General features: G+C 41.4%; 1 protein-coding gene across 6 annotated transcripts in view; it reads left to right on the forward strand.

The window, feature by feature from the left end:
- The window catches only part of mllt10 (MLLT10 histone lysine methyltransferase DOT1L cofactor), a 50,407-nt gene extending 37,813 nt beyond the window's left edge, over window positions 1-12,594 (forward strand). For 4 of the 6 annotated variants that reach the window (XM_038270472.1, XM_038270467.1, XM_038270471.1 and 1 more), the window contains 9 exons: window positions 3,046-3,157; window positions 5,386-5,467; window positions 6,389-6,582; window positions 6,871-7,020; window positions 8,381-8,439; window positions 8,571-8,848; window positions 8,986-9,009; window positions 10,406-10,499; window positions 10,618-12,594. In XM_038270472.1, the coding sequence (XP_038126400.1) occupies window positions 3,046-3,157; window positions 5,386-5,467; window positions 6,389-6,582; window positions 6,871-7,020; window positions 8,381-8,439; window positions 8,571-8,848; window positions 8,986-9,009; window positions 10,406-10,499; window positions 10,618-10,881 (1,257 nt within the window). In that variant the 3' untranslated portion in view covers window positions 10,882-12,594. The remainder of the gene's footprint in view (window positions 1-3,045; window positions 3,158-5,385; window positions 5,468-6,388; window positions 6,583-6,870; window positions 7,021-8,380; window positions 8,440-8,570; window positions 8,849-8,985; window positions 9,010-10,405; window positions 10,500-10,617) is intronic. The other 2 variants (XM_038270468.1, XM_038270469.1) reach the window with 2 other exon arrangements.
- The last annotated feature ends 475 nt before the right edge of the window (window positions 12,595-13,069 follow it).

A 13,069-nucleotide genomic window follows, 5' to 3' on the forward strand; every position in this document is an offset into this window, starting at 1 on the left:
TTAAAGGCAATGTTTTGAACTAGATCTATTGTTATAATATTTTCAAAACATTAAATCTAATTAAGTAATTTGTTTTTTTGAATTTTTAAATAATTGTCAGCTAATTTGCTAATAGAAAAAAAATCCCCAATTGGTGTACACAAACTTTATACTCACCATTTGTTGAACAAACTGACTTAAAGCAGCGATTTATCCTAAACTGTACAGAAAATGTATACTTTATGCATTAAAGAGAAAAGAATTTTATTTTAATGTTACTGTTTCTATTAACCACCATATCAAAAAGGTATGGAGCAACCTTTGCCATCTGATTCATGGATACTGACATAATACTTAACAGTTAAATCCTTTAGCAAAATCACTAGTAGCTGAAGCAGATAAACTGAGACAGTTTCCTTCAAACCTTCACAATAAGAGCCTGATTGATCATTTCATCCATTTAACCAAGGGTTTAACAGCTACTATATACACCTATTAATGTTTTATGTGTGAAGAAACGTAATTAGCATCTTTTTTGGCAAAAGTTTTGACAGTGCTGATAACCTGAGGCACTCCTTCATTGGAACCTTCACAATAAACCCCTTTTGACAAAAAATAACGCTCCTTGCTTTATATTCTTTTTTCTTCTGAAAGGGCATCTGTCTATAGTGCAGCTTCCCGAAAGCCTTAACAATTAAAGCATCCATACAGCAATCTGAGCTACTAACAAAAGCTATTTTAAGGTTCTAGCTTATCTTTTCTGTTTGTAAATCTTAGTCTGAATGCTGGTGGCATTGTGTTCAGAATGCAGACTGGAACTCTTCCATTGTATCTCCTAATAAGGGGTAGACTCTAAACATGCTAAATGCATAAAAAAATCTCAACAATGGCTGCACAGCTACTGATAGATTGTTAAATTTGAAGCCATAGTTCAACTCTTTGTGTTGTTCAACTCTTCACGTTGGTAAATCTGCATTTATTTCATTGATGTTACTGTCATCGTTGATAATAATGAACATGAACTCATCTAAAAGTCAGTTTATTAATTTGTTTTTAAGCTTGACCTGCACATATTCACTGTGTACTGGATCTGATTGAAAGAAGTAATATGATCCAGAAGACAGACAGACTGTCTGTTCATGTGTACCTGAATTATTGTCACTGCTAAATTGTGGTCTGTTTATGCAGCAGGAGAAATCGTTAATAAAGTTCAATAAATTACCTCTGCACGAATCAACAGGTTTTGAATATTTCCAGCCTTTTTACACAAACACAGTGACGATATTGAGAACATTGATTCTAGACCTGATAATAGCGGATTTACATTTTTCAATGTCCGAACCTGACCGTCTTTGTCCAACCTCATCCCACCCCCGCGAGCACTTTACGCTTTCTCTCTTCCTCCACCGTTGTCCTGAGATGTAATGACATCTGACAATCTCAGCAGTAGGAATGGAGAGGTAGATTGAATGAGGGAGGGGTGACTGTATGGTAGAGGTGGAGGGGGGGTGTTCAGCTGCCTGGCCTTTATATCTCAGCTTAATGCATGTTCCTGGGGACAGGAGAAAGGTGTAAACCTTTGTGTAATTGAGAGGATTTTGTTCATCTCCTCTTTCTAAGCCTTTGTTTGTGGGAAGCATGCCGACTTTGAGCTGAGTTTGCAGAACTGACACAACTGCAGACTGAAGCCAACAAACCAGGCTTCCCCCGTCTGTGTGTGTGTGTGAGAGAGAAAGACTGAGACGGTTCGCTGTTTGCAGTCCGCTGACAGACTCTTGGCCTTCTGCTATTGGCTATTTGCCTAAGACAGGAGTAAGAGAAAGCAGTTTAATGAAAAATGAATGCAAATGAAAAATGAATGTTGATGTGAAAGGGGGCAGGCTTCTGGAGACAAGGGATGGAGGAGGAGGCGTTAGGAGGAGCGCGGAACAGGTTGCTTTATAGATTCTGAAATAAGAATTAAAGAAGAATCAATATTTTTAGGTCTTTCCCATCTTAAAAATCCCAATTCATTAATTATTAATAGTCTAATTTAAAAAAAATAAACATGTATTCATAGCTTGAAGGCTTTCCTAAACATTATTAATCATTTTCTGCTATTCTCACGTGCAGCTTTCTATGGGTTTGCTTGTTTTTTTGTTGTTTTTTTTAACACATAATATGCCGTAAACACGTCTTTAAAACCAGCTAAAGTAAATATTTATCTTCATACTGTTAGTTTTTAGATCATAGCTGATCTTCATGGTCCGGTTGAGTCTTAAGGAAGCTGCCGACTTCCTGAGCGCTCCCTTATTTTAATCACTTTTCTGCATCGTCACATGTTTCGGTTTGGTCACAGTGATTTCCACTGCATTTAACAGTCGGCCATTTTGTTCTTTAAGTGGAGCAGATTCCCCTCCTCATGCTCTACCCTCTCGCTCCCACCCACCCCGGCCCGGCCCGTCAAACCACAGCCCCTTAGTTGGGAAATGCCTTAATTGGATTAAACTCTATGCATCAGAAACACTTTGTCAGCATGTCAGCGTAGTGTCGGGGTGCGAGGACGCTCCCAGCGCTGCGTATATCTGGAGCAGAATGATAAGCTTCACTTTTTGTCTTTTTTCTTTTAATAGTTTGGACATAATTGATTCAGATAGTCCCCACATGAAGTCTAATTACAAAATAATATGTGTCTTTTTTAATATTATTTATTCAAGAATTATTATTATTCATTTTAGGTCGTTACCTTAAAAGAAACTAAAACACATCTTTTGTTTTATCATAAAAAACATAATTTTTTCTCTCTCTGGAATTAATTTTATTGCCATCTTTGCATCTGTTTTAATTAATATTAAACATATAATCCCTCCGCAGTTTTTGGTTATTATTTATTTTTATTGTTCAAAAGATCTTCTTACTAATGCTTTTTATCAGTTTTTATCTCAAACGCCTTGTTGAAAGATTGTTCATCGACTCACACACTCAACCATAAACACCCAGCCATCTTTTTATGTGAATACGATAAATTGTAAAGATACGAAACAACAACTGATGTGTCCCCTCTGCTTTTTTTGTCTCATTTCTCAGGCTCTGCCGGGCCCCGTGTTCAACCTGGCCCCCCCACACATGTTTGGCAACAGGCTGAACCCCAACTCCAGCATGGCAGCTCTCATCGCTCAGTCTGAGGCCTCGCCAGCAGGTACTGTGATACCTAATGTGAGAGTGTGTGAAAGAGAAGAAGATAATGGATAGGTCACGCCCTCTTGATCCCACTGTGAGGTCAGGGGTCAGTGATAGTCTTAAGCTCCTCCTACCTCTATTTTGGAGTGGGTGGAGCATCAACACATCGCTTGCTGCTTTTTTTTATTTGTTTATTTTAACATGAAGGGGAGTAGAGGATCCCCGCGCCACGACTGCTACTTGGTAAAAAGTCGGAACATGTCGCAGTCTGTCCGAAATACAGATGAGCTCATGGAGGGAGTTAGAAGTGGTTTAAGCAATCAGGAGGAGCTGCTTCCTGATGCAAGACATCTGGTTGGCCAGCGAGCAGAGAAACAAGAGAAAAAGAGAGGAAGAGGGGATAAAGGGAGGAGAGGAGGAAGTGGTTCCTGCTGCCAGTCATCAGAGCCAGATCCACTCTGACCTGCAGGTCAGCTCACTAATCAGGCTGAATGTCAGGGAGCTACAGGGCTTTCTTTCTTTCTGTCAGTGTGTGTGTGTGTTGAGGTGTGTGTGTTTCTTGTTAGGGGCTGTGCAGGTTTTAAGTAGGGACACATAAGCTGGTTTTATGTAAGAAATTCCTCTGTATTCAAGGAAAATTAAGTTCTTTAAAATGCCTTAAAGTGTGTGTAAAGCAGTAATTAATTTACTTATTATAAATAAATGAGATGTGATTCTTATTTGCTTTAAAATGACAATGATTATTAAACAGTTCCTGTTTTGTCCTACAGTTTCTTGATTGATGTGTGAACCTTATCGCTCTGGCAACAACAAGCTTCTAAAATAATCTCATTCTGTCATAATCAGTCATAGCTCTGCCCAGTCACTGGAAGCATTTTTAGTCTTCCATTTTATCGGCTTCCAAGGGTCACACTAGGTGTGTGTGTATATACACACACACATATACACACTAGGTGTGTGTATATGTGTGTGGGGGGTGTTTACTTTGGCACCCGTCTGGCGGGAGCTGGCAGAACGGAAAGGGTTACGACGGAAAAGGGACTTTAAAAAGAGGAGCCCAGCGACTGGAGTGGTGACCTGGTGGGGGGAGGAAAGGAGAAAAAAAAAAAGCTAGGATTTGACTGTCTTAAGTAGAGGGGAGTTTGCGCGAGTGTATAAATGCAAAAGTGTGTGCGCATGTGTGATTCATTACTGTGACTGAGGAAAATGAAAAGAAGCGTCTGGCCAGGGGCCCAGAGGGAGGAGAGATGGAGAGTCTCTCAGAGAGAGAGAGGGCGGGGGGGATGCAGCGTGAATGAAGGCTCGTGTTTTGGAGATGCAGTGAAAGGGAGATGGTCGTAGCTTGCAGAGTCTCTGGGATTGTAGTGCCCGTAATCTCGACTGGAGAGGAAACGAATTATAAAAGAACCAATCTGGATGCATTTATTAAAGTTTTAATAGTTGTATCAGGGGTTAGAGGAGGTGGATATTTTGGGGAACAATATTCTAGGTTTTCTTAGTGTAGCTAAAGAGATGCACCATGGTGCAGCTAAACTCTGCCATAAATTATTTAAAAGCCAGTTTGGGAACCACTGAATAATAAGCATATTAATAAACGTTTTACAGAAATGTTAGATTGAATCATTCAAGAAGGAAAAGTAAAACTAAATGGCGTTTAGTTTTTTTAGTGCCACTGCAGCCCCTCCAAACTGTCTCAGAAAATGTACACAAAAATGGAAAACATACCGTATATGAAATAGACCAAATTATTGAAATCATTTAACTCAAAACAGAAAAGAACCACACGTATGGATTGTTACTGTTGCAACCTGTTATGTTCTGCTCTTTTATGGATGTTTATGTGCAGCAACAGGTGAGGGAGGGGCTGCGGTGCATTGCAAACTCTTGTAAGTGGTGACTGTCATTAAAAGGCAGAGACCAGGCCTCATCTCTGCTATTACAAGTACTGCACAGTTCTGTTTGTTAGGCCTGCAGCTTAATTTGGAGTTTTGGTTAAACCAAAGTAACATTTGTACAATTCAAGCAATTAAATCATCCATTTTCTTGTTTTCTCTGTCTGATGGAAACATGTAGAGACAGTTTGTATTTAAATGCAGGGTGCAAGAGGTTAGAAAAAAAAACAGTTTTTACCAGCCTTTGGTGGATGTTTTAACATTTTGTTGGCGAACAAACTGCCTCCAAATTCATGTCTGTTTTCTTAGATATCCCATTGATTTTCATCGTGTGTATGTGTGTGTGTGTGTGCAGATCAGGAGGTTGGAGACGGCGGCGGCAGCAGCAGCGGATCTCAGGGCTTCTCCATACGAGCTTCTCCTAAGACCACCCCGCGGTGAGAGCACACACATCCTCCCTCCTTCACCATTTACATTCCTCACTGCCCCTCATACTTCACTCCCCCCCTCCTCACTCTTTTTCTTCTTGCTTTTTCTCCCTCCGCTGGCCCCTCGTCTCCCCTTCCCTCAGTCCGCTCTTACACACATTCCCTCTTTCGCTTTTAGCCCTGCAGGCAATCCTGGCTCTCCTAGCCAACGATAACTAGTTTTAAAGGAGGTAACCGTCCTTCAGGTTCACTTTGGGTTTTTTTTTCCTGGTTTTACTCACCCGTGGACAGCTAGTCGGAGGATTTTACTGTGTCTTTTGCTTTTGGGAATACTTTTATGGATCCTTCAGGATGGGGATATTGATCATAGAGATGCATTTCTGGTTGTTTCTTCCACTCTGTGGGATGGCTGATGCTCCTGATAAGGTTGGTAACTCACGGCTGCCCTGTAGGTCAGTGCTGTGTAAACTGTAATGACCGAACCTGAACTTACTTGACAGTGAGCAGTGGTTTTGTTTTTTAAAACATAAGTCTAGCTTTAGTTTTTCCTCCTCTGCACCCAGTCCTGGCGTGAACTTTTACAAAGCAAAGTGTTAAATTCTTGCCACCAACCTTTCGCCAAATCCTCGTCTCCTCTCCTCTCCCGCTGTCTCTCGTTTCCCCTCTTTCACACTCAACAGATTGTCTCAACAGCCAGGATTTATCGCATCAAGACACGGTTCTTCGTCCTTCCTCTCTTCCCCCCCATCTCTCTCTGACTCTCGCTCTCTCAGACTGAAAGCCTGGCCCCTTTTCATTAGAGGCCACTGTAACAACAAATTGATGTAGTTTTATAGCCAGCAGTGTCTATGTTTGTCTGACATTTATGTTGGGTCGTTAATCTCCCTATTGACCTCTCCATCTCTCCTTTTTCTGTCCCCCCCCCTTCAGTTCTCCCATTGGCGGCCTGCAGATCCGTTATGACTTCTCTGGGTCATTGCCGGGGCCAGGGCTGGGGTTGCTAGGGACCGGGGGAGGCGGCGGGGAGACGCTGCCCCCGGTGGCCACCAGCATCGAGCAGCTCCTAGAGAGGCAGTGGAACGAAGGGCAGAACTTCCTGCTGCAGCAGGGAGCACAAGGCGACGGTGAGCGGATGCAATCCTTCTCTATCCCGGTCCATTTCTCACCATCGTTGGGTTTAGCTTCACATCCCTTCAGGATAAATTATGTGAAAGGAGAGAACAGCATAGTCGACTCTTTGGAAAAGCCATCTTTTAGCAGATCATTTTATTCATTTCAGCCTCTTTACCCCCCTGAGTTTAAATATCAATCCACCTGTATATGGAAACACCTGTATTTAGTTTTTATGATTCACTTGAGCGTAACAGAGGCCATAACAGGATGTTTTCCCCTCCTTCTCCTCCTCCTATCAGTGGTGGCCATGTTGAAGTCGCTCCACCAGCTGCAGGAGGAGAACAGGAGGCTGGAGGAGCAGATTAAAACCCTGACCATGAAGAAGGACAGGCTACAGCTTCTCAGCGCGCAGCTATCAGTGCCTTTTACCCAGACGACCACTTCCTTTGGTAAATACAAACACTCAATGATTTGTCGAAGATGTAAAAGACATAAGTTCTTAAAAGAAACGAAAGCTACCTTGCTGAGTTTGTACTTTTTCATCTGTTTAGATTTAGTGTTGTTCAGAAGTTTTTATTTTTTCATAGAGAAACTTTGGTACATTTTTGTGTCAAAGTTGTTCTGAAAATGATGAAACTTTGTTTTTAAATACAATAATATAGGAATAGGTAAGAATATTAGATGAATATTAGACTGATAGATCAGCCAGTCAACAGGATTTGGCCGATGCTTGATGGGATCTTCATGTGAAATGCAGATTCCTCCATTTTCTATCTATTGTTAATGTTTTGTTTGTTTTCCTCATATTTTTGGGTGTTTAAATTGAGACTTTGTTATGATTGTGTCATTTTTATTATATAAGTGGTGTAAAAAATCAAGAACTCCTTAAAAATGGAACAAAATATAATCAGCACATATCGGCTTAGACTGAAAATAAACGGTATCTGCATCTGCCTTAAAAAAGCCTTCACCAGTTAATCACTAGAAGATAGTAGTACTTTCAGATATTCAGATATAATTCCCTGTCCTATCTTATCCATCCAACTGTTTTCTAATGTCCATCCATCTAGTATCCGTTGAGGCTAAAAAAAATGGAAATTTACACCATAAAACGTCTGAAATTTGGAAATTAAACTGTGTATAAGCAAGTTTAGTAAAAATCCAATACAAAGCATAACTGTGAAGTAGAAGGAATGCTGTGCATGTTTTTATTTAAAATATGAAGACTGTTCTGACCCCTTTATTCTGAAACCCCTAAATAAAATCACAGTTGTAACACATTTCAGATCTTAGCTGGGAGAGTCTGTCAACATCTCAGATTTACCATTCATTAAAAAAAAAATCATTAATTTTTTTTGTGTTTGGGACAAGAGACACAGTTGAAAGCTAAACTCTCTATGGTTCATTACAAACTATGTAGGGGACATGGAGCTTTATGGTTTCCAAGCTAAACAATGTGGTCAGTCTGCAAGCAACAAGCCTACGGTGAGACATGGTGGTGGCAGCATTGTACTCTGGGGATGCTTTTCTGCAACAGGGACTGTAAGGTGTTGATGAATGGAGCCAAATGCAGAAATTAAACCTGTTAGAGGTTAAACAACATGAGATGAGAGAGGAAGAGGTACATTTTACACCAAGACAATAAAGTTAAGCACCCAAATCATGCGTTAGAAGAGCCTAGTCCAAGTAAAGACCGAAATCCAGCTGAGAACTTTTATGTTGACAGATGATGTAATGAAATGTGGAGAAGTTCAAAGGGGTGTGAATACTTTATAGCAGCAGTCAATAATTCTGTGCTTTTCTCTGTAGCTGATGTGAAGGGGTCCCACCTCGGAGCCACAGACTCATCTCTACCTTTGGCAGCTCAGGTGAGAACAGAGTTCTGCAGCGATCACAACACTGCTTCGGGGCGTGGTAACGTAATGAGCATTAGTGTGATAAAACCCATTTTGAAGGTAAAGGACCATGAACTCCATTTGTTTTCTTGTCTGAACCTCAGGACGCTGCATCATGCGGAGGTCACAGCAGCAGCGGCTCCACCTCCTCGCTCTCCGCCTCCCCCTCCGTCTCCCAGAGCCCGCCTCAGCCAGCGCTCAACGGTGTCGCCACGACGGCCGGGCTGGGTGGGGTCGCGGGGCTGATGGGCGCTCTGGGTGCGGGAAACACATTGGGCATCGGCGGGATCGTCGGCGCGTTGAACGGAGTGATCCAACCGACGGCGGGCCCCGGCAGCCCTCACACTACAGGGGCGGCGGCCGTCACGCTCCCCGTTAATAGGTATACAAAAGCAGCTTCTCATGCCGGACAATTTCCACCAGACAGGAAGTTGAAACTTTTGGTATCTTGAGGAAGAGTTAAATTGAATTTGAAAATTTCCTTTCTTTCTTTCCTTTTGCCTTCATGTTGGATTGAAGCAGCTCAGCAGGTAGTAAGAACAGGTGAGCAGAGGTCTGCAGCACAATTTTCCTATAGATTAAGAACACATAGAATGGTCAATTTCATGGTTTTGGTTTACAGTCCATTTAAAACAATCCCTGCACAGAAATCTTTCCCTCTGAAACATGTGATCATCTGCTGCACAATACCAGTCCTGAAATATTGCATCACTGAGGTTATCTGCATTGCTGATTCATGGGGTCCCACTGATTGTGGTTGAAATCTAGATGACATTGGATTCAGACCTGAGGCACATAAAGGTAGTTACTAAGTCTGTATTTTATCACCTGAAGAACCTCTGCAGGATTAACAGACTAATGTCCAAGCAGGATCTAAGAAAAACGAATGAATGCATTCATCTTTAGTAGAATCGATGACTGCAACAGTGTCTTCATAAGTTTTTCTAAGAGGTCCATCTGCAGCTGATCCAAAATGCTGCCGCCTGTGTTCTCACTAGAACTAAGAAAGTAGAACACATCAGAGTGGTTTTGAAGTCCTTCCACTGGCTCCCTGTAGCTCAGATAATAGACTTTAAAATTCTTCTGTTAGTCTATAAATCACTGAATGGATCAGCACCTCAGTAAACAGATTGTTGTGAGTGTATCAACCTCCCAGTCCACTGAGGTCTAGTTGTAGCCCACTCTGTCCACCCAGAACTAGAACCAAACATGGAGAAGCAGTTTAAGGTTGTGATCCAACTAGTTTATTTTCTTCTCTATCTGCTTCTGTCATGTTTTTTTTTACTTTCTTTTATTCTGCTTTTTTGTGGTCCAATTGTTTTATTTTTATTTTTTTTTTATTCTGTTTTAATTATTTTTCTATTTTATTATCTAATTCATTTAAAGCACTTTTCCATTGTCCATTTACTGAATTTTTGAATTACAAATAAACTTGCCTTGCCTCATGTGTTTGCAAACTAATCAAACGCCATGGTGGTTAAAGTGGGTACTGGTTTTATTGGCAGTGTGGGCTGGAGCCAGGCCCAGTTGGAAAATTAACTCAGCATCAAATTTACTTAACAAACCCTTCAGTTCGGCTGATATTTTCATGCTTTTTAACCACCACACTTTTTCCTTCCACTTAATTTTAGAGCAGTGTGCTTGGATATAAACCTTGAACAACAAGCAGCTTTCAAATCCATAGAGAAAGTGAATATCTGGTCTAAATAAACCTAAATAAATATGTAATAGTTTTCAGTGATATTTACATTTGTTGAGACGCGGCTGTAGAGGAGCAGTCATTTGAATTGTGAAAAAAAATGTCTCCTGTAGTTAATTTGTAGCAAAGGAAATCAATAGATGTCATCTTAGCTTTGTGTGTGCATGTTGCATCAGCAGCCTCCTGTTTCTCCTCGTGTGTTTAAACTGCCCTGATCTTGTCTGGTTTCGTCCCCCTCAGCGCCGCTCGCCTTGGCCTTCTGTCCGAGCAGCAGAGACTCCTCCTGCAGCAGCAGCATCAGCTGCAGCAGCTGCTGTCCTCCCATTCTTCCGCGGTACGTCACACCCTCCAAACTGAGATCAGAGCTTTTCTTGTTAGCTTGAGTTTCAACCTAATTATCTTTTCCTCATTATACTTTTGTTATTGTCCCGCCACCCCTCACTCTGCCTCAGGACCAGCAACAGCAGGCGTTGCTCCTCCAGCTGATGCAGCAGCAGCAACAGCAGCAGGACCTCCAGCAGCTGCAGTCTCAGATTCCCCCGCTGCCGCTCTCCAACACTCAGCTGCCCATCACCAACCTGCTTCCCGGCGCTCAGGGTCAGAGCCAAGGCGCCATCGCCACCAACCCTTTCCTGGCGATGCAGCACGCGCACACCGACACAAAGCCGCGTGCGGCGGAGAAAGCCGTGGGCATCACGGGCCAGGAGAAGACATGACACTCTTGATTTAGAGGTTTCCTCTTCAATAAATATGCAGTCGTAAGATCAGAGTTCAGCAGCTGGACAGAAACCTGTTTCTGAAAGAGTATTGCTATTCGTCTCGTGGAGCTCCTCACTCAGACTGGGCCTGCTCACCTCGGTTCTGCAGCTTTTTTTTCTGGTTTAAAACTTGACCCTGAATTCTGTTTATATGTGTGCTATTTATTTCAATCTAACTTATGGTTTTGTTCTTTTTTTAACTTTATAGCTGCTCCTTGGTTCTTAGTGTTTTTAGTTTAGTTTTTTTTATTTAATTAGTATGTAGCATCAGATTAAAAAATATCTTTTCCTCCTTGAAATGTCAGCTTTCTTGAAAGTTTCAAGGTAATTGTTTCTATCATAGTTCTGACTCTTGTTTCCTGTCTTCTTGGCTTCTTTTTGTTTCCATCTTGATGTTTCACTCTCAGGGGCCTCCGCTAACCAGAGCCGTTTGCTCAACAGCCGAGCTGGCGCACAGAGAACTGCGAACCTAAAAAAAAAAAAAAAAAAGAGAACAAGCAGCAAAACATGAATGAGTATAAAAATACACTTCCCTGGAATAGCACTGAACAGTAGCAGATGTATGTTTGACATCTGTCTCGCAGCAGTTCCCGAGGGGAATATTGGGTCAGCGTTGTGGAAAAAAAAAAAAAAAGAGAGAGAAATTACCCACTAGTCTGCTGCTGCTGCTGCCTTTCTCCCCACGTCTATTTCACTCTTTGTGTGCTGCAGATCCATTAATGTCAGCGAGCCAAGCGTCGCACCGTCACCGCAGAAGCCTTGCCGTCGACTGTCTCTTCTCTGGGCCAGATATAGGGGGCTCAGTCAGGGAGGGGGAATCAAAAAGAAAAAAGACTTAAAGGCAGCCTGATAGTTTAGGGATGCTGTAATTCATCTAGCTTGGAGGCAGAAAACAGAATAAAAGCCCAATCTTCCTGATTGAGCCCCCTGCTTGTACCTACCTCTTCGAGCAGGACCTAAAAAGGCCGACCGCTGCGGCTGCTTTAACCCCCCCCACACACACACACACACACAACAGTCAGGATTGGCCGATCAGGGTCCGATCCCAAGTGCCTGAGGCCAAATAAGTGGGGGCGGGGGGTTAGATCTGGGGTTTGTACCTTGCAAATTTTTTTTTTTTTTTTTTTTTTTTACAGCTCGCCTGGTGATTACTGCCCTGCTGTAGACACCAGAATTAAGAAAAACACTTTCCACCTCTTCTTTTTTTTTTCAAACCAGGAAAGTTTATTCTGCTATGTTCTTTAATATAAAAAGAAAATGACTGTTGTGAGTTTTGTTTTATTATTTTTTTCCCCTGGAATATGTATTGTGCATGAAATGATATATTTTAAAGAAAGCTCACTGATTCTTTTTTTTTTTTTGCAATTTAACATCCTTTTGTACTACTGTGTACAGTTATGTTTATTTCGTCCAACACAGTCTGATTTTGCTGTAATCTAATGACGTCTGCTCTGTGTCATGTGTTTGAAAAGCTATTTAATAGTCGGTTAATGGGGGGGGGGGGGTGTATATAGCTGCTTGTGGGGGTGGAGGAAGGTGTTTGTCGTGGCACAGTCTCTATACCTCGTTAGGTGCACATAAACCTTTCTCATTGGCCATTTGGTGTACATAGGTGATTACGAAAGCCGCAAGTTTTTCTGTGTGAGAAAAATAAAATGAACAGTGACTGGACACACAAAAGTATTAATTTATTTTTATATGTGCAGGGACATTGTGGTACTTTAACATTTTTAAGGGTTTGCATCGCTTTCCTGACTTTTTTGGGTTTTTTTATTTACTTTTGGGGCACTATTTTATTTTTTTGTTCACATAAATGTGTTTCAATCAGTTTTGTAATAGAAGATAATTAAGGGGGCGGGGGGGGTGAGGAATGGGATCGTATTGTGTTTCAAAATGCATAAATAAAACTGGATTGAAAAACTAAACGCCTTTTCCTTTTAGAGTCTTTACTGTTTAATGAACTTAAAGCTTATTTTTTCTTATTTTTTTAAAACTACGTTTTATTAATTTCTAACTAATGTATTTGGAATTTCTTATAAACTACACTCATGCATGCTAAATAGAAGTCCGTATAAAGCTAGATTATATCATAGTTTATTTGCATTTCCTCTGGTCTTATTAGGTGATTTCATTATAAAACAAACAG

The sequence above is a fragment of the Cyprinodon tularosa genome, unplaced genomic scaffold (assembly GCF_016077235.1).
Source record: "Cyprinodon tularosa strain WSP-4 unplaced genomic scaffold, ASM1607723v1 ctg761, whole genome shotgun sequence".
NCBI classification, from domain to species: Eukaryota; Metazoa; Chordata; class Actinopteri; order Cyprinodontiformes; family Cyprinodontidae; genus Cyprinodon; species Cyprinodon tularosa.